Source organism: Excalfactoria chinensis, chromosome 7 (assembly GCF_039878825.1).
Source record: "Excalfactoria chinensis isolate bCotChi1 chromosome 7, bCotChi1.hap2, whole genome shotgun sequence".
Lineage (NCBI taxonomy): Eukaryota > Metazoa > Chordata > Aves > Galliformes > Phasianidae > Excalfactoria > Excalfactoria chinensis.
Genome location: NC_092831.1, coordinates 3,287,290 through 3,308,199, shown reverse-complemented (window position 1 = coordinate 3,308,199; position 20,910 = coordinate 3,287,290). Strand labels below are relative to the sequence as shown.

At 39.7% G+C, this 20,910-nt stretch overlaps 1 protein-coding gene across 22 annotated transcripts in view; it reads right to left on the bottom strand.

Moving 5' to 3' along the window:
- Window positions 1-20,910, bottom strand: part of GTDC1 (glycosyltransferase like domain containing 1) — a 159,509-nt gene that overhangs the window by 54,479 nt on the left and 84,120 nt on the right. The window contains exon 1 of one of the 22 annotated variants that reach the window (XM_072342121.1): window positions 2,946-3,056. The exons of 20 other annotated variants lie outside the window; for them this stretch is intronic. In XM_072342121.1, the coding sequence (XP_072198222.1) occupies window positions 2,946-2,967 (22 nt within the window). In that variant the 5' untranslated portion in view covers window positions 2,968-3,056. Of the gene's footprint in view, window positions 1-2,945; window positions 3,057-20,910 lie in introns of those variants that run through there. One more of the 22 variants, XM_072342123.1, reaches the window with a different exon arrangement.

The window sequence follows — 20,910 nt, the reverse complement described above, 5'->3', positions numbered from 1 at the left end:
TCTAAAGAATTATTCTGCCTTAAAAGCCAAACTTCTCATAAAATGCATTTTCTAATGCCTTTATTCTTCAAAAACATGATGGGGAATCAAGTGTCCGAACAGAAGCCAGCCCAATGCATACCTCCACAGAACTAAGAAACCAGCCTAAGTTTCAGGCTCACAAGTGACTCAGAAGTTGAAATGTCATTAAAGACAATGGTGCTTTTTAAAAATGCAGGCAGATCTTTATACTATTTGATACCAGCCACTTCAAAGTTAGCTCACCAAACTCTGGGATGATTGAGTTTCCCTAACACAATTACAGTGGTAATGGAGCTGGATTGAAAGCTGGGTTCAGCTTTCAAACAATCTCCCCAAAATAGTTGCAGATGATGCGTATTTTAGCTTTCTGATCCTCAGGTGACACAAGTATGAAGACTGTTGGTGAGACGCATTAGAGAAGGAAGGCAGTACTCTGACTGGGATAAAAACATCTTTTCCACAGATGAGTGGACATCCATAACAATTTAACCTAATGAGACATCCAGCTTACATGCCCATTTAAGAATGGTAATGGTCTGGCACATTTGTTCCTCGATGCCTCCTCCAACAACTAACCCGGTTACTTTGCTTTTTGCACTAATATTATCTCAAGTCCTACCCAGATTAAATCTACCAGCAGTATTCACTCACACCACAGCTTCAATTAAGACCCAGCCTGAGTCTTAACACGAGGAATTCACTCATCGACTGTGCCTCGGATCTGGCTTTTATAATGAGTTTTGTAATGCTCTCAAGATGAGGAACCAAAATCAGTGTGACACTACAACCAGTCCCTATATAAATAGAGGTCTGAAAGCACATCAGCAATAACAGGAATATTTAACAGACACTAAATAGTGTCAATTTGAGAAATAATTTGTACTTTAATGCACATATAACTCTCTGTGTTCAGGTATGCAATTAGCCCACTGGTTCTGGCTTGCAATCACTGCTTTCTGCTCCAAGAGGAGTTTAACTGCAGCACGGAAGATGATGTCAAGTCAACTGGACAAGCACATGTGCTCCAAAAGTCTTATTACTCTTACTTGAAAAGCACTACCACGGACAGGAGGAAAACTAAATATTAAATATGCCATTAACAAAAAAATGTATTCCAAATCAATGAAGCATGACAAGATATAACTATACTGCTTCTCAACTTCTTTTTGCTAATGTACGCTGAGGAGACAGGGAGGTAATAAATGGCCGAGGTTTGTATGCAGGACATAAAGAACCAGATGAACTTAGCGCGAGTCTTAAAAGCATCTCAGAACTCTGATGAAAATTAGCAAAGCCTATAGTATGAGTTCATCACTGAATTCACACCAACCTGTGCCTCTGCTTACAAGTCAGTAGAAGTTAGCACACTGCACTAAGTTTTTATTAGAATTCATCAATTTCCTCTAACGTCAAGCTCACCAAACCTGCTCTCAAACTGAAAACAACAGCTATTTTATTATCTCTGATACATAAAGCAACACAGCGATATTGCGAAATATTGTGAAAGCTGCCTATTTGCTTCAGTAAAAGAAAACAATCTAATGCCTAACGAATGCCTCCTGTTCACCAAGTGAAAAAAGTGACTGAATGGAAACAAAACCCACACTTTTAAATTCACTAAGACGGCAAGAATCACTCTTAACAATCCAGTCTAACTGTCATGACTGGTCTTCTCTACGTGCTCAGGACAAGCATAGACTGGGCCATGATGGAAGAGGTCCAACTATCAGCATCCCCTCAGTTCAGGGCGGTATGACTGACAGCACATCCTTACCTACCGTACTGGTTCTCCCTTGACAACATAAAGAATGATTCCTCTATTACCTGCAGTGATTTATTGAAAAGCCTTTTAAAACGACCCACGTTCCACGAGCTAGACTGAAGGAAGATGGTCAGTGGAGGAGATTACATCTTAAAAGCACAGATCATCCATTACCGACAGCTTTTATGTCCCACACTTGAAAAAAATAAAGTCCTCGTCTACATATGTATCCATAATACGTTTGAAATACGTACAGCAAATATAAAGACTGAGGGTTCAAACCCTCACTTTATCAGCTCCGCAGCCCAATTTGGTGATCAACTAAACCTACAGTACATTTTCATCAAGTGCTGCAAATCAGCAAAATATTAAATGAATCTTGAAAAAATGATTATGAATCCACAGTTCTGTTTGACTGTATAATTCTATTTAAGATTAAAATTACTATCATAAAAAGGCCACTTTCTGAATGTAATTCCACAAAAACATCATCACAAAAGCTTTTACTGCTATTTATGTCAGAATGTATTTTAAACAGTTCTAATCATTTACCTTTGTGGACACTTAATTAAAATTACAAAACCAATTTTAATCTGTAGTCCAATTAATATGCAAATATATGCAAATGTGGTAAATCAAGGTGGTGATTAAGTTAAGGACACTCTATTTCATGTCTGCTTTAAGTGTGAAAACAAACAATCTTTTTTGTAATTGTACTGATGGATTGTGATGTTTATAGGGTTAGTATGGGGTACAAATGTTTATGCATCAACATTATGCCAAAACAAAGATTTTATACTCTGGAGTGATTTAGCATCCAGCATACATTCAGATGTAACAAAGTCATTTTGCAGTCATCTTGTGAATTAGAATAAGGTCAAAGCAAAGTTAAATTTCTATGTCATCCATTTGTATGGCTATTTAAAATTCAACAATCACTTTCTGATGTGTTAGGTAAGAGCCAAGAAGTCTCAAGAATGGCATATTATCACCCTTTATCATTTAGTGTTCATAATACACTGGTTTATCTTTGATACCATTACAGAAATAGTTCTCCCATTAAGGTGCAAAGATATTCATCCTTTTTAACCCTTTCTCTTCTGTCAATTCGGATTTTACAACTTGCAGCCAACGTTTCTCTACAGCCACGCTTTGCACTCACCCAGTACTGGTAAAGCTCCCATCGGTGCCCATTTCTGCAGTCACTTCTCACCTTCCTCCCCAGCTGCTGGCTCGCGGAGGTGGCTGCTGCTTCCATTTCGCTGCAGTAAAGCCAATAATCTGTTGCTCCTCGAAGGAACAAATCTGAATTCCTTCGACTCACGCAGCTCCACTTGGGGCATCTCTACTCCTGGCCTTAAGCAGCCGATATCCTCAGCCAAGAAAATAATCATATTGGAATACGCAGCATTTAATTTTACAGCTTATTTGAGATGTTCTTGGGAGCTCGGGAAGCGGCATAGCTTTCCCTTTGCCTCATATTCTCAGAAGGAACCAAAGCAGTTTCGAAACAAGTTTTGTGCAGAAGGGCTGCGTTCATCTAACATCATGCAGTGCTCCCCGAGTATAAAAACAAGGCAGCGCTCCTCTCGCCATGCAGTTTCTTTCATAACTGAGGAAACGTTCATCAAACATCACACACACACGCTACAAAACAGGAAAAACAGATTGTTTAAAGTTGTTCTCACAAAAAGGGATTCGTTTTTCTCTTTTATTTTGAAGCTTATTTCCAGAACAGTTTATGAGATTAAGACGGGATATTAATAGAACATTTTTCCTTCGAGTACTTTATGTTTCTGGCATTGCTTTTTTTTTTTTTTACCACAAGACATCAGAGTTGGAAATTCAGCTGAATTCAGTAAAGCTGCTTTTAAAAACACATTCTGGCTTGACTGTATCGGGCTCCTAATGAACACAAAATAGTTGAAAATGATTTTAAATGTTTTAGCAAATTTAACAAGGAAAATGGACACGAGCTATGTCTGCAGTCACTGACTTTATAAACTTGTGTGGCATGTGCACTGCTCACCTCAGATTATACGCAGCCATTAGGTCTCTGTAACGAGCAGGACCAACTCACTGAGGTGTCACTAGACTTAATGAGGCACCATACAATTCACCTGGCACAGGTTCTACAATGACATTTCAGTATGTGTTTTCTGGCTAAAAACAACCCTGATTTCCTTCAGGACTTAACTGGATTCTTGAGAAAAAACCGCTTTCTGTGGACACGGTCACAATCCGCAATAGGAACTAGAAGGAGCCAAATGATTGCTATAGCCTGTTCCACCTCCAACTGCTCTGCTATGTCATCACTATGTCATCCGTGGCTGGTTTCCATCATTTCCTTCTCTGCTTTCAAAAAGGAAAGCACATACATTTTCAAACAAGAGCAGCCGGTGTAGCTGGGAGTCATGGATGAGTTTTGGCTCTGTAGGCTCTTAGGGCATTGAGTTTGTGCCTTGAACAAAACCATTGCTGCAGACATAAGGATATGAAGGTAGGGCACCACGGAAGCTGAGGTACATACTCCACTGAACATGCATGACAAGTTACGTGCAGTGCTTTCAGAGACACCTCCAGCTCATAATAAGATCTGAAATGAAACCTACAGGTACAAAATATGCCAGCAGAGTTCACAGAGCTGCTGAAGCATCAGCGGCAGCTTATTTTTAGTGGGAGATAGAAAGGGATGCTCTGTATCAACCATCATCACAGGATGAATTTGTCGTAACTGACTGCACTAATACAACAGCACTGCCAACACAGACTGAAACTTAATCCCTCCGAAGACATGGAAGCTTCTTTTTTCAAACCTGTACCACTGAAGGACAGTTTTACTACTGCGTATCCAAGATGTTTCTCTTTCGCTGTTCTTTCCATATTCACTATTTGTCTCTTCTTAAATCGAGTACACTGTAAATAGGCCATTATTCTTGATCACCCTGTGAGTATTATCAACTGAAATTGTCATTAACCAGTTTTCGTGTACTTAGCTATGAAATGCTCTCCTTGGGATGGAGCACATAGAAGTTTACATGCATATTTAAAAACTCAGGCAGCATTTCAGTACAAGAACAGAGTGGGATTCCACCTCCAAGTGCAGCTCCAGAGGTAAATCACACATCAGAGCAGAAGAAAATCAAAAGAAATAGAGCATTATCTCATTTAGCAACAGAAACTGGAATGCTACACAGGAAAACAAATATATATTTAAAAGCAGACCTCAAAGCAACACTTCTACACAGCTTACGTTTAAAACTCCAATTTGTAAATGGTCAGAGTTGTATTTTAAAAGTTAAAGGTGCATGCAAAACAAATCACAAATCAACCAAGGGATTTTATTCCTCCTTTTCTATAATGTATAGCATGCTTGCATCATGCTTCTTCACATTACAAATTCAGGTCTTGTCTGTCCTGGGAGACTGCACGGCGACTGGAGAACTGGAGTGAAATGATCACATCATCACAAGGAAAAAGAATGTGAAAACTGAGCATCTGAGTGCAAAACTGCTCTTTGGGTGGGGTTTCCATTGTTTTTGACTTTATTAACCAATGCTGATCCTTGCCAGCTACTAAACAAGAGCAAGTGAGTTGAAAAGGTTTCTGTGCCTTTGTCTCGATTACCCTATGCAGCACAGAGCAAAAGAAGTAAATGAATTATGCTTTTACACACACTGGTCTTCAGTGTGTGTTTGGGGGAGAGAAGCCTAAACACGTTATGATATTTAAGACTACAAAAAGAAAACAACAGGAAAAACAAAATAGTGAAGAAATGGGTACTGCCAAAAGCCAAAAAAACACTGCAAAAGTTTCTATTATGCCTTACAGGGCAGCAGAAACGCAAACCTCGTGTAAAAGTAAATGATTTCTTTCTTTAAGCTCATGTTCTCAAGTCCTCTTTTCTGTCTCAGATGTAATCCTCCTCTAAGTTACGACTGAGTGCCTTGAAAGAAGATCCCCATTTACCTACTATTTAATAGTGATTCCAATGACTAGGTTTCTTGAGTTTCTGACCCCCTGCGTTTTATGATTTAAACTGTATTTAAATGTATCTAAACCACTTTGACTCCTATCAAGCCTTTAATTACCCATTTGTCCTACTTGCCATTCACCGAAGCTAAGTTTCAGCACCACTTCTGCAAACACGCTGCATGCCTGTCAATCACAAGATTTTCTTTGAAATTAACTTGGAAAAAAAAGCCACGTCCTTGATTAGTCCTGTGATGCTGGAGATGTTGATATACAGCACTGCAAAAATACAGACAGAAATCTGCAGTTTTTAAGGCGATGGATACCCCTCAATTCAACCAACAGCGCTGGAAGCAGAGAAGGAACTCTCGGTGATGTAAATTACTCCAGCTGACTTCCACACAAGTGCAGCACTGTAAGGCAGCTGTAGGTTTCATCCATGGGCCATTAGGCATGGCTGATGAAACAAACCATTGAGAAGCATTGATCCCATTGCTTTTTGAGCCAGACTCAGTCACAGGGAATATTAAAATCATAACTTTTGGGGGGAAAAAAAAGTTATCTTAGTTGCATAACAAATGAACAGGAAAAAAACCTGTGCATTAAGCTCAATATTACATCTTTCCCTTGGTTGCAGGATTTATAGCATAGGTGCTACCCAGCTCAGGCAATTCCAAAACTAGGCATCGACTCTCCTGTTTAGCTTCAGCAGGGCATACTGCTGCTACCACCATCCAAGTCAATGAAGTAGAGATGCTATCAGTGTCTGATGCTTACCTTAGAGAATTAAAGAGTCCATGTCAGATTTAAATCACTTGAGTACACTTCGTTTTCTTTCACGACGTTGTGCTGGAAAGGGCATTATTACTGCCGTCTTTAAAAGTAAAAGGAAATCCTTGCTGGACACAGAAGTGCCCCAACACAAGCCTTTATCTGAAGATTAAATACAGCTACAACTTGAAGTGAGAGCATTGATCATTAATGTGTGAGAACGCTGATTGGAATATAAGCTAATTAGAAGGTAGCTATGATGGTATGTCCTGCCAATAAACCTGCTCAGAGAAACAGAACTGGCTTTGGCACTGCCTTGGACAGCATGGCTCCATTCTTTTGAATAAGCTGAGAAGAAACCCAAACACCAGAGGTTGTCTGGGCCCTCCTCCTATAACAGAGAGACACTAATTAGCAAAAAGGGCTCAACAGACTCTAAGGGTATCTCAGAAATTCAATCTTTGGCTTGGTCTGCTCCAGAAGCAAGCTGTGCTGGAAGATTTGATTATTGACACATAAAAGAATTGAGCACACTGGGTTCCTGCAAGCTCCAGAAATATGGGCTTGGACATACACACGTAAAGGACTGCTGTTCAATCTTTCGCATCAAATCAGCCACACACTTTTACTCTATTTGAAGATGTGGTTTCATAGTTTGGTCCTTTGGGGCTTGAGAACTTTGCTGTGTCTCTGAGGCACTGCACAGTAACCTCAGAGAAGCCAAAATCTCAAGGCTTCATGAAGACCATCACCTGGTTACACGTGGGACATCTGCTGCCCTGAGAAGGGCAGGAAGGGAAATGCCACAGGTAGTAAATACAGCTTTTAGGGTTTCTCCAACCAAATATAATGGGTGAGCACCTGCATAGTACCACACTGATTTATTATGCCTTTAACTAGGGCTCTATGAGAGCATGCAGGTATTACCTACAGAAAGACTCATTAATGGGTTAAATTTGGCCGCTAACATTTTTTTAATGTATTTCACCTCTCTATAATCAACCAAAGAATGCACTATTCGAGCACAAAATTAGAAGTCAGCGGCTTCTAGCCTATGTCAATTCTTAATGAGCATGTTTAAACTCAAAGTGCACCTGGGTGCTGTTTAAAAGAAGGCAGGGCATGAGACGACAACCAAGAAAGCTGTCATGGGAAGTCCCGATGCACAAGAAGATATAATCCCACCATTGCACCTAAGCATGGTGTACAAAAGAAACATCAACATTAACACGGGAAAAGTCATGACAGCAACCACTTCACATGAAATTAAACATGTATATGGTACAAACCCCTCTTTTGCTGAGCACGAAATCACACCGTAGGTAAGTGGCTGAAACCCACACAAGTTCAGTAAGACTCTTTCACAACACCCGTAGCAATTCTATCATTATACCACGCATTAGAATACACGTGGTAAGGGCTGTATTTCCAGCTGCATACGAACGATTGATAACAACGCAACCAACTGTTCCCAATAACTCATCTTCTCTCGTTCTTTTTGCCACCCTGCAGTAGTTCCATTCTTTGCAATGCATTCTATTCCTCCGCCACAATTCCTACCACTCAGAAGACTGGGATTTAAAAATAACATTTAAACAACGCCGAGGACAGCAACTACAAGGTGCCCACAAGAGAAATATTTAGGTGCCTGCTAAATATATTTAGCAAAGTCAACAATGGAGTTTTATTTGGCAATCCTACCTTTTAAAGCTATAGGCTCAATTAGGCCAAAAAGGAAGATGCTGTGTGTTCCTGCAAGTCTCTTACTGCATTCATTTATTGTTCAGTTCACAGTCTCTGAATACAACACAATCCTCCGACGGAGTCAGCTTTCATAATTCAGTAGTACAAAGTCTGCAAACACATGTAACCTAGATCCATATTTCACAGTGACAGCATATGATAGCAGAATGTGAAGTATTAATGCTAGTGTCACTACAGTCCTACACTCTACTGCACTTTAAGAGAAAGCAGCTGCTGAGATGAAATGTGTGCCAACTGTCTGAAGACAGAAACATAAGAAACATTCCTTCTGTTACAAAGGGAGAGACACACACAAACAGACTTTCTTTTAGACTCAACAAGCACAAAGTTTCTTACTTTTGCCTTTTACGTTTCTATTTCAACTGGGCTCGCTCAGGGAAGCAGCAGTGCCTGGATGCAGAAACCCAGAGCAATACATCGCCATCCAGCACCTGGCAGGGCGCAGTGCCCGCCAAGCTGGGAGAGATGCTCAAGGGCTTACAGCAAACTATCCCCCCGCGACCAGCACAACCCACTGCCATGCAGTACATGGTGTGAGCCTCACGCTCAGCTAAGGTACAATCCACAGAACTGCATTCTGCCATGAAACAATAAGGAGCAAGGTGTACTTTTTGAGCTGGTCCTTCCATAAGGCTGGGCGAGATGCCTGCCCTGCCAGCACGAATGGCACATGGGAGCTCACAGTGCTGTGCAGCACCGTCCCCTGACCTCACTGAAACGCTCAGCTGTAATTCACTTTGAAACTAGCACAACCTCATTGACCCCCTTATCAAACCATTTACTGTGCGTTTACGGACCGGACAATGAAATAGAGGAGGTAAGGTATTAATAGTGACACTATTTGGCAAACTCATCGAGCAGTTCATTCAAAAGGCAATTTTAAAATTGAATGAAGAGGTTTGACTAGGCAATAAAAGCAGCCACAATGCCAGTGAGCAGTACTTAGGAGGAAAGCCTCTAATTATCCTATTTATAAATCAACAGCAATTTTACTGATGACTTCTTCTCAAACTTGATTAAAATAACCTCCAAAAAAAATTAAAAAATAATCAGATCACATTTATTTTATTAAATTACAATTTAAAAGTACTATCGATTCTCTTCATAAATGAAAATGATAAAAACTTGAGGACAAGAACGAGACAACATTTTTTAAGAGAAACATTTGTACAACACTCGGCAACATAATTATAGTGCTGCCCTTGGGGAAGGGGATTTTATTTTATAATGAGAATGTTTACACTGTTATGGGGTTCAATCTATCTGGGAGGGAAGGTTAAACTTCTTTCCATTAAAGACAGCCTTATAATGAAAAGCTCTGAAAGGAGAATGGAGTCTAATATAGTAGATGTAATGGCCTATTAAATGATTCACACACGCAAAATGAATCAAATTCATTGTATCTTACTGCTCTTTTATGACAAAATTGTTGAAAAAATAAAACTATTGTCAAGATAATTGCATATTCCATATACTGTATTACTGTAACTACTATTCTTATTGGGTGACCCGCAGCCTATATTTTAGGTACGTTAATAGGACATTACATTTTAAATACTTTATAGTATCGGAATGTTGCACAAAAATCCCACTTTCACTCTGGAAGCAGAAATCAATTTAGACTTAAAGTCATGCTGCAATTCTGCATCATTCTTTTTCAATTAAGTTTTTTGCATACATTCTTTATGATGTCATTTCTACATTCCTGCAACAGATGTTTGTTTATATCCCAATTTACTAAAATGCTGCCGTCCTAGTTCCTGCTATTTTCAACCTAACCTCTACAACTAGCTTATGTTTCCAACACACAGTACTATAAATGTTTTCTTAAACTTGTCCCCTCCATCTACTGCTAAGAATTACCAACTCTGATCATTACACAACAGTGAACGCTGCTGTTAAGGGAGGCTGACTGTACTGAAACGAAAGGAAGCAAAAGAAGTCACGACACGTGCCTGAAAATACATGCATCAGCTGATCAAAAATAAGGCAACGTTGGGGTTTTGCAGGAATGATTAAGAAAGACTTGATTTTGCACGAGGTCTACACTACCATAATCCAGCAGAACACTCTCTAGTAGTAAAACGGCTTGCTAAGGATGCAGTCCTGCACATGTACATGTGGAATGCTCCTCAGGTGCTATCTCAATGCAGGTGAAAGATGACATTAGAACTTGCAATATGGAAAGAAGAGTATTTGGAGTACCTTTAACAAATGAATGAGAGACACAATCAGTTTTGGACAGCAGGTTCACATGTCTGGACCAACATCCCGCACCTGCACTAACACCAAAAGTTAAAACTTCAGGTTCAAAAGGCACAAAGGTCAAGTTTATATCAGCCTTTGCAGGTATACTGAGAACTCTGAAGTACTAAGCAACCTCAAACAGTTTCATATGAAAAATAAGACAGGATTTCTAAAGTCTCCATTCAAAGAACTCAAGGGAGTGCAGTCTTGCTGAATTAGGCGCTCATACTTTACTGAAGAAATTTAGGGGCTGCAGGACTTAAGTATTTGAAGGCTCCTACATTTCTTTTAAGCTTTAAGACCCCTCCTGTCAGTATTAAAAATACGTCAGTGTTTTTTTATTATTTATGATACAGGAGGGGAGGGAAACTGAACGCAACCACAAGAGAATGAGTTGCATAAAAGGGGCCAAGGCACAAGCCACTGCCTTGCACCATCTTCCTGGAGAACAGCTCATCAGGGTGAGAAACCCAAACCCTCTGATCTACAACAGGCTACAGAAACCAGCTTATTTTAAACACATTGACCTCCTAGACTACCTCTGCTTGTTGGAATTTTTATGTAGTTTAAAACTAGTCTAAATTCGCACGTAATTCTATTTCTTAAGACTTTTAACTGAAAACTGCAACAAGAAACATCAATTCAGACCTATTTAAACTACAGGAAGTTAGGCAGGGATTTTTCACTTTCAAGCTCCTCTTATTAAAATTCCAAACACCAAAAACCTTCCCAACCTTATGATCTCAAGTGAGATTTGTTTCTCCTGCAGTCCACTCCCTCTTCCAGAAGGCAAACCCCAGTTTCTAAGCCCCGGTCTCCTGCTATTAAACGTGATTGCAACAGACCAAACCAATCTTACAAATTCCAGTGAAGTATCAAGTATAAAAAGGTGAGAAATTAGAAAAGAAAAGCAGTAGAATAGATAGCAATTCATTTACCTTGCTTATAAGTAGGATACATTGTCAAGGATAAAGTTTTACCCACGAACAAGGCTCTTACGTCCATTAAGATGTAACTACACACAAATATGTAATAGATATGGGCATGGAAAAATTACCAATGCAGAAGGTAGCAATCTAAAGTAAGTTATCAGTGCTTCTGTATCCTGAAAAATAAATGAAGAATGATAAGGATTATTGAGACAACAATTACATTATTTTCCAAAGGGGAGAAGTAGAGACTAGAGCGGGAGGTCTGAGAAACAGCTCAATAGTCTGGGAACAAGCAATAAAGAAATTAGCCCATTAGACAAACAGATTCTTAATTTACCCATGAAGGAGCCACTCAGAGATAATTTCTAGTGGCAATCAAAGGTAGACAAGGTGGATTTTATTCAGAAGATGCTCAACAAAAGATGTTGCAACACGAAGTACACTGCTCAGGGTAAAATAGTGCTAATAATATACATTATCCAGCAGATGCTTTACAATTCGGTCCTTTAGGACTGTGCATATGTGGAATGAACATTCATTCAACAAACACTATCAGTTAAAGTTATCAAACCAACCATGCGTTTTCTCCTTCCCCTGGTATCTGTTTCAAGAGCAGGCTTTCTCCATTTTACTAAGATGGGATTAGCTGCACTTCAGACATTATTGCTCTGTTGGCACAAAACGGACACGCCACGCTTTTTTCATGGTTGCCCATAGGTATGTGCTTTATAGGAAGGCCTCCACCAGTCATTGCAATTGAGTACTTGCACCCACCTCAGCAGATGATCAGGTTCCCTAAATGAAGTGTCATTCCAGTTCCCCCAGGAAAAGGTTTAAAGAGACACAAGACCAGACCTCTGAGGTCAATCACGTGCCCAAGTCAAGTTTCACGTCCTCACAAAGCTCTCCATCTCTGCAAGGCAGTCTCCCAGTTAACAAGTGCTTTTGAAATTTCAACCTAGCTAATGCTTTCCAAACGCCATTTTTTCCTCGAGAAAAATCCATTTGTTTTCTTTATAGTAGGCTTTTTAAAAGGGAGTCATAACTGATGGATTACAACATGTTTCTACCTTTTCAATCTGAATTTCATAAGAATAAAATAAACCACAAATGAAAGTGCTTGTACCAGGCACGTTGAACCTTTCTTCTTCTATTAGCATATCAGTCTGCAATCATAACTAGATCAATAGCGAAGATATCTGCTTAAAAGAGCACCATGCTTTCTTTTGTCAGAAATTCATTACTTTTTATTAGGGTCATTGCTTGAAAACTTCAAAACACCATATGGACCTAATTGTGGTTTATTTTGGCAAAAAGGAAGACACTGTAGAACAATTGAGGCATTACATTCTACAATTCCATTACTTTCATCCCTCTCAGTTTTATTACTGTGTCATTAAAGGCAACTTGAGTGAGCGAAGAATTATAGTGTCATGTGTACAGGCTAGTAGATTAATAACAAAACACACTCAAGTTTAAAGGTATCTAACAGCTGTTTTCATTATTTTGTGTAAATACGCTTGAAGCATATCTATCTGATTAGTGGATAGAGTGCTCTTCTCTGTCACATGCCATGGGCACTGCTATGTGCAAGTAATCAAAGTGCTCAGAAAATGAGTTTACATTGTTCACTGCTGAAATACACAAATGTCAGAAAGTGACTGCGCATCAAAGCTTAGGCAAATCATCTGCTGCAAACAAACAGACTCCAATGCACATTTCAGCTTTAAACATTCCTCTGCAGCACAATGAGTGAACAGGACTTATTGCTAGCCAAAATGAAGTGACGCTCATGGAATAATAAGTTGCTAACGTATAGATGCATAAACAAGCTCTGCATTGAGTACCTTGGAGAAGAGCTCAGCTACTTTCAAAAATAAGATGTTTGAATGCTACAAACACTTGACAACTTTACGGATATCATACAAGGTAGCAATGGGCAACATTTATATGTATGCCATCGTTGTATTGCAGTTTTTGTTCAACTTGTTTACCAGGAATCCTGACAGATACTCCTTCCTTTTACTGGCAACAAAAGGAACACAGTTTAGGCACCCTAAAAGGGTCAAACCTTCTCTTTCCCATATATAGTCACATAATTCATGATCAGCACTTCACGGCCAGATTGCAGATAACACAAGTGAACTCAGAAACCAAAAGACCCGTGCTGACGTTTGATGAAGGACAGATAACATTTCAGAATTACTGCATTAAAATTTCTTCTTTCTGTGATTCATTCACTTTAAGTAGAGACTGGGGCGATTAAACTACTGCGTATGGGGATGAAAATGAAAGAAACACCACTGCGACTCATCATAAAGTCGCTCAGAGTTTCATGAGCTTAACAGAAGAATTTTACATCTTCAACAACAAAAAGTAAACTGAGGCAAAACTGAGAAGGATGTTCACAAAGGCCCAACACTCAGCACACGGTGCCTAGGATGGCTCCCGCTGAAGCACATTTCTCTCTGCACTTCTCCAAGCACCGCACCTGTCCATCTTACACACCTTACCAGTCTGCACCATCATCCTCTGAGAGAGAACAGGCACCACGTCACTGAGTCCAGTACACACTGGAAGACCACGAGTTCCTTCATGGTACAGTTTTGGACTCAAGACTGAAGTCAAAATGGGGCCAACTCACAGACAACCTCGTTTTGTGGATATCATCATAGCAACCTCCTCAATTCTCCAGTACTGCCCCTGCATTTTTTAACCAATCGTTCCATGGATTTATCAAATTACCCTTAAAATTCCCAAGTGTTCTGACATTCAGAACTATATATCCCTAAGGAAAATCAAAACAAACAACAGCCCTACACGTTCTTTTATTTTTTGTAGTTCCACTCTGAGCCATTTAATAATGACCAATTTCTACCTAGTGGATGCCGTAAGGATTATCTTCGAACTTCAATAATTCCTCCTCTTCTATGGCATTTATCCTCTGACTGAATTTATAAAGATTAACGTATATCCCCTTCTCAACCTTTATTTTGCTAGGACAAGTGAACCATACTCTTTTAATCTGTTCTCGTAATACAGATTCTCCCAATCATCCTAGCAGTAATTCTCTGTACCTGCTTCACAATTTAAATTAATCTCTCCTGAACATGGATGGCCAGAACAACATACAATTTTTCAGTGTTTTACATCGGGACAACAAAGTGCATCTTCAAAGAAGTCTCCCTTTGATTACATGGGAATCACAGAAGCTTTTTTTCCTCTCCCTATTTGGTATGGCTCAGTTACATTGCTGCTTGCTATCTCACTAATAGCAAGAGGTCTACATACCTGCACGTTCTTTACCTGTGTAAAGGTACATTTACCTGTGTAGTCGTATAGACCAGTCCACAATTCAGCACACAGTGATGAGCTGCAGAGGGAAGAGCTGATTGCTTTTCCATTTAACAGCCACTAGAACCATCAGCTTGGGGCCAATACGTGGCTATAGGACATTAAGGGGAACTCTGTGTGAAGCCAAGTCATGGAAATGAATCAGAGCTCTTCAACTGTGGCAGAACCAGCACTAGGACACCTGTGGCTTCTAGACACCACCAAAACTAGTAAGAATTTGTTTTAAAAGGCCAAAATCTCACCAGTATGCATGCTAGTCACTATGGCTTGACCATGGATGACAAGCAGAACAATTCGGGCTCTGGAAGGACAATGAGACATTACACACCATCAGACCCCCAACTGAACATGGTGTTCTCCTGGTCTGCTGACAGTTCCCAGGAGGGAAAAGGTAGAAGGAAATACATAAAACAGGCCAAAGACAGACAAACTATTTAGTTTCCTACAAGTATGACCTGAGAACTCTTTACGGGTCGTCGTGAACAAATCTTGCATAGCTTTAAGACAAAACTATTCTAGAAGTAATCTCAGGTTGGCCAATTCAATTAAAATCTGACTGTTCTTTTTTTTTCTTTCCTGGCTACTTTTAGCGCCTACGACATCGTTCAGAAGACGAAGACTGAACACAAAAACTATCTTGTTTAGGCCTGAACCATTTTCAAAACCACTTTGATGTGAATTCAGATTTCTCAACACGCAAAACGCCCCAACAACTTGAAGAAAAAGCCAGTGCAATCCGAAGATTTTTTCCTAATACTTACTTGGCCAAAAGAAACTGGGAAGGCATTCTTGGACTTGGATCTCTTGTTGCTCCATATTATGTGCTGCTCATACACCCAAAACTCTGACGAGCCCTCATTACTATTTAGAAATGCATCTTTCCGATAGTAAAGCTGAACAGCCTCCCACCTTAAAAGCACTCCTGGTACATTTACGTTGTAATTTTCATATTTTTAAATGTATGCTATTTGAATTATTTAAAGGGAAAAAAGAGGAGGATTATTTCATCTGGGAGTCACAACTGAGCAGGGGGAATGTCCAAAATATAAAATATTAAATATTCCTAGTTGCAAATGTGAAAGTAAAAAAAGAAAAGGAAAAAAATCCCCAAAAACCATCCTGACCATATTAAAATACCCCTTGCACAACAAAGAAATTATCTGTGATTTTGCAAAATTAGAAATCATTTAACTTCATCCCATTTGGTTACGTATAAATAAAACATCTGTATTAAATTGTTCTTACACGTTACATAAAGGTCATCTCCATTGGGCTGGAGAGCAATGTTTCTGTGCTTCCAGGTTCCTTTTCAGACATAAAGCTGTGATCGTACTTATTCCACAGTGTAATTTTATTCTCTTTGCCATCACTCTCTGAAATTCCCATACCATATCTTACTATCTGCTGTACTGTCACTTCCATCTAACAGTATCTCTGACTGGGATTCTGACTTGAATCAGCCATCTGCAATCTAGCACACAGCAGTCCTCAAAGCAGACTTGATCCACTCAAAGTTGCAGTTTTACATTTAATATCAATTTGCCAGGCTATCAACCAGCTCCTCTTAATGATTCCTCCAGTCTTTATAAGGATCTGCCTTTTCTTCCCTTTTTTTTCCCCTTTCTCCATTCAAGATGAAGTCAGGCTTATTCTAACGGTGCTGCCATTCCCCCATGGCTGCTAACAGAGATTCCTTCATTCTCCTCAAAATGATTTCTGAAAGTATTTTGTGTTCTCAGTGATGAAACCCCTCAAATAAATGATATTATTTAGCTATTCCTTATCCTTACTGCAATTTTTAGCATTGCCTACTTTCTTTTCTGTTATCATAGAAGAACAAATGCCCCGGCATATTTAAACAATAAGGTTCTGTCACTGTAGCAACAAACAACTAATATGATCAATATGAATTCTGTAAGCATGAAAGAAAAGAAAAAAAGCAAAATACCCACCAGTTCTGTGCATTATTTCTGAATCTCCTAATGAAAATTATGGCATTGTTGAGATGCTCAAGGGCAGTATTGTGAAAAGCAAAATTCAATAGGGTCAGAAGGTCTTTGAAAGTCACCTTTTGCACACGTGAAAGATTAAAGTCCGTACCTTTGCATGGATCAGAACTAAATGGGATGCCAACACAGCACTCAAATCTCAGCCTTCTACCCTGTCACCTCTTCCCATCCACGTCTGTCATGGCATAGAGAACCTAGCGCCCTCATCTCTGAATGACTGCAGTGAAAATGAGGCTGTTTAGCACTTTGTAGGATGCTACCATTAATCAATAGCCTTCTCCCACTTTGAATAGAAGGAAGAGAAAAAGAAAGAAAGAAAAAAAAGAAAAGAAAAAAAACCAAAAACAACAACAAAAAAAAACAACCCAGCTTTATTTTAAGTCTATCACAACAATTTTAACCAATTCTATTTAAACTTCATCAAGCATTATTACAAGAACGTGATGCTACCTCTGGCAGCATCCTGGATGGGGATGGTATTTAGCCCCAGCCATAGGGAGGAAGATGCTGCTGTGAAAGTGGAAGAGAAAAAAAAACATATGGAGATCTGAGGAAGATTGTAGAAAAGGCAAAGCCAGGCTTCCAGTTATTATGCTTTATCATAGGTATCTTAAAATTATATCAAATAGATGAAAACCTTTGATAATGTGGAAATTAAAGTAAAAGTATATGATTTTTTTTCCCCCAGTTCTCATTAGGTTTTGCTGAATTACTGTATTACAGATGGGACTATTCCTAGAAGAATTAAAAACGCCATCCGTATCTGCTCCTGATGAAGGTGTCATTTTCATTTCCTCTCCCATGACATCCCTCAGCTTCAAATGCCCACACACATTACAGCAAGGTAGCCTGCTCTCTATACAACTTGCAGCACAATTATTATGCGTGGAAGTGCATAATAATCCAGTCCAGTCGTGACTCTACCACTGACTTCCTACATGAATATGCACGAATCAATTAAACCTCTGAATGCATCAATTTCCTTCTCAATGTAGTAATGATAATAATAATAATAGCTGCCCATTGTATAGGGCACCGCATGCAATATTTTTAATGCCTGCTAATGAAATGTGCTATTAATTATTAGAATGCGGTTTGGTTTTGAAAGACAAGTAGGAGACTGCTTCAACTCTGCATTCCAAGTGATACAACCAAAAACCCTGAGCTCTCCCAACAACCTGACTTGATGGAAGTGCTTACAAGCAGCCCAGCAAATCCTTCTTAGGAGTCAGACAGCAATTCCATTCGTATCAGGACTTGCAGATCCTGGCAGCGACACTGCAGTGAGATTTGCAGCTAAGGGGTTAATGGGACGAGATGGGAGTGGTTACGGGCTCAGTGCCACAGGTTTTGCCCTTTGTGGCTTCTCACATCCCAGACTTGGAAAATATGAGCTGTGATACTGAGAAAGGTAAGAAGCCAGCACAGCCCCATAGTGATAAATGAGTTTGCATCATCTGTCATTAGAACTTCCTGCCAACAGGGTCATTCCCTATTAAATTACCACTTGTCAATGTTTAAAATACTGATTGATAAATGACTGTGCCAAAACTGATAACACGACAGCTTTTATTTTCTAATATTCCCCGTTACCACATTCTGCTACTTCAAGATACAGATAGAGTGGGTTTTTTTTTTTCTCTTTTTCCCCAAGTACTTTAGTGAAAGACAATTTAATCTAATACAACCCTAACAGGTACTGTATAATGATTGGTCCTGATACACATTATATACTATCCTTCTTGCCAAAATAAACCTACTGGCGATTTAGTGATACGGGTAGATCCAAGTTTCACATTTCATCAAATGCTAGTAATCTGTTTTATCAATATAAACTGCATTTTAATGAAAAAATTCTTTTCTTCAGTACACTTCACTTTTAATGCCCCTGAGTATAATAATTCGTTCATGCTGTAGAACAAGAATGTTTTACAAGACCTTAACTCTCCAGAGAAATTTCTCTGTAAATACAAAATGCAAGTTTTATGGGAATGTGTTGTATGCAACATGAGCAGTACCCAACATAATAAAAAACTAGGTTGCACAGAGAATTCTGCTTAAGTATCCTTGTGAGCTATTGTGGGACTAAATGGTTATTATGGCAGCACTGAGTTGAATACCTATCTGACAGATAAAAGAGAGTCAGTAAAACTGTTTCTGCCTCTGAACAGATAAAAAGAAATGAGGTGTTTTTTTTTTAGAAAGTTTTGCAAAATAAATACATCCCAGCAGACCATCCGGCCAGGCTCTTCTTTAGGAGGGCACAGTTGGTCAGCTGCTGGAGAACTGTGGGGACAACTCATCTATTTGGCTTCTGAATTGTAAGCAATGGGGCAATGGAGTCTCCCTAGGGCTAGAATAGGAACTCTGGCATCACCCCCCGAAGGCACAGAATGCAAGCACTGAAGGAAGCACCAGTGACTGGGGATGCTCGAGCCTCCCTTCACCCAATTCTCGACTGAAATCCTCCATGTTGTGCCTTTCTAAGCCAGCTCTGTGCTTCCCTCCCAATAGGTGTCATGTCCCAGATCTTGCAAGCATCCCTCCTGCCTGCCAATGCCAGCCCTCAGGCTCTGCCTGCAGCAGGTAAGGAGGAAAGCCATTCAGTGGAGCAATTTCCATCATCCAGTTCTTCAGCAGCAAGCCCCAAGGTAGGAGCAGGCTATTGGAGTTACCTAATTATGCTAAATTACCCACAAACTGTGGTGACAGGGAGGCTATGACTACCACAGAGCGCCATGGAGATGCCCAAACCACCTCTAAGTGCAGTAGGTAGCCTCAAAGCTGGAATCACTATCATTAGCATCATACTCCACCTAAGCTAATAAATGCATGGAAAGCCAATTAGCAAAACACTTCTAAGGTATAATGTTTCCAACACACAAGACCGTTAGTGAGAGCTCACTTGGGTACCCCTGTACAGCATGCCTTGGTGACACACAGCCATGTCCCCAGTGTCTGCCTACTGCTTTACTTGGGGATTCAGGTCCTGGTTGTGGACATCAGTATTTTCCAGCACTGCAAAGCTATTGTGTGGTGTTCATTACAGAGGAAGGGGGAGTTAGTTATCAAACTCTTACTTCTCTAAACAGAGGTCTCAGGTTCAGCCCTGCAAGCCCCATCCCAGTGATGCAAGCCACAAGAATTCTTGTTTTCATTCCCCAAAACAGGCTCCTCCCCACATGACAGTGATGTTTCTTTACAAGAGATACTGTCAGCGCCTTTAAGAAACCTCTGCTTTAGTCAGAAACTCCCTTGACTGTTCATAAAGCATTTTCAAGCTCGGAAAGTTCTGTCTCTCTTACACTATAACTAACAAATAGAAGATCAAATGGTTGATAGCGTCCTGTTAACTGCACTGCGTTATAAAAGCAAATTAAGAAACAACATTCTGAAATGTTTAATTCTACCCCTGAATGTGTAATGCAGACGGTACGAGATACCAGCTAACAAGTTCCACTTAAAAGAAACCATTGCCCATCTTCTGCTGTCATCCCAGTGCTCCTCATGTTTCTTTTATATTAGCTCACTTCAGTCCAATCTGCATATTGAGCTCTTGGGAACATTAATTCATTCTTGCTTATAAAGGTATCTCCCTTTTCTGCCGCATTGTGGTGATGGTAAAAGCTATACCACAATTAGAGGACTAGTGATAATAACCAAAATCTATATTACAATTTGCACTGGAACAAACTGCATAGAGCACCCAACCCAGCTATGCCAACTACCAGCGATGGAATGGATGCAGACAGAGCAAGAGAACGCATTCAAAATACCAACAGAGATGCTCCAGCAGGGCTTGCTGGCACAACAAGAGGCAGTTGCCAAAGATAACATCATTAGAAAGGGAGTTTTGCTCTCAGACTATAGTTTGTGTGCACTCAAATAAAAATACATGATATCAAAATGGATTCCATCAATCCTATAGAAAAAAAAAAAAAAAAAAACAAACAAACCTTTTTTAAATTACATTATAATAGAAAATAAATGGAAATTTAATAAATGACAACATAAGTGTGAATTACACCATACTTAATTCACTGTGATGCTGAAGAAAAAAAAACCTGATGCACAGCAC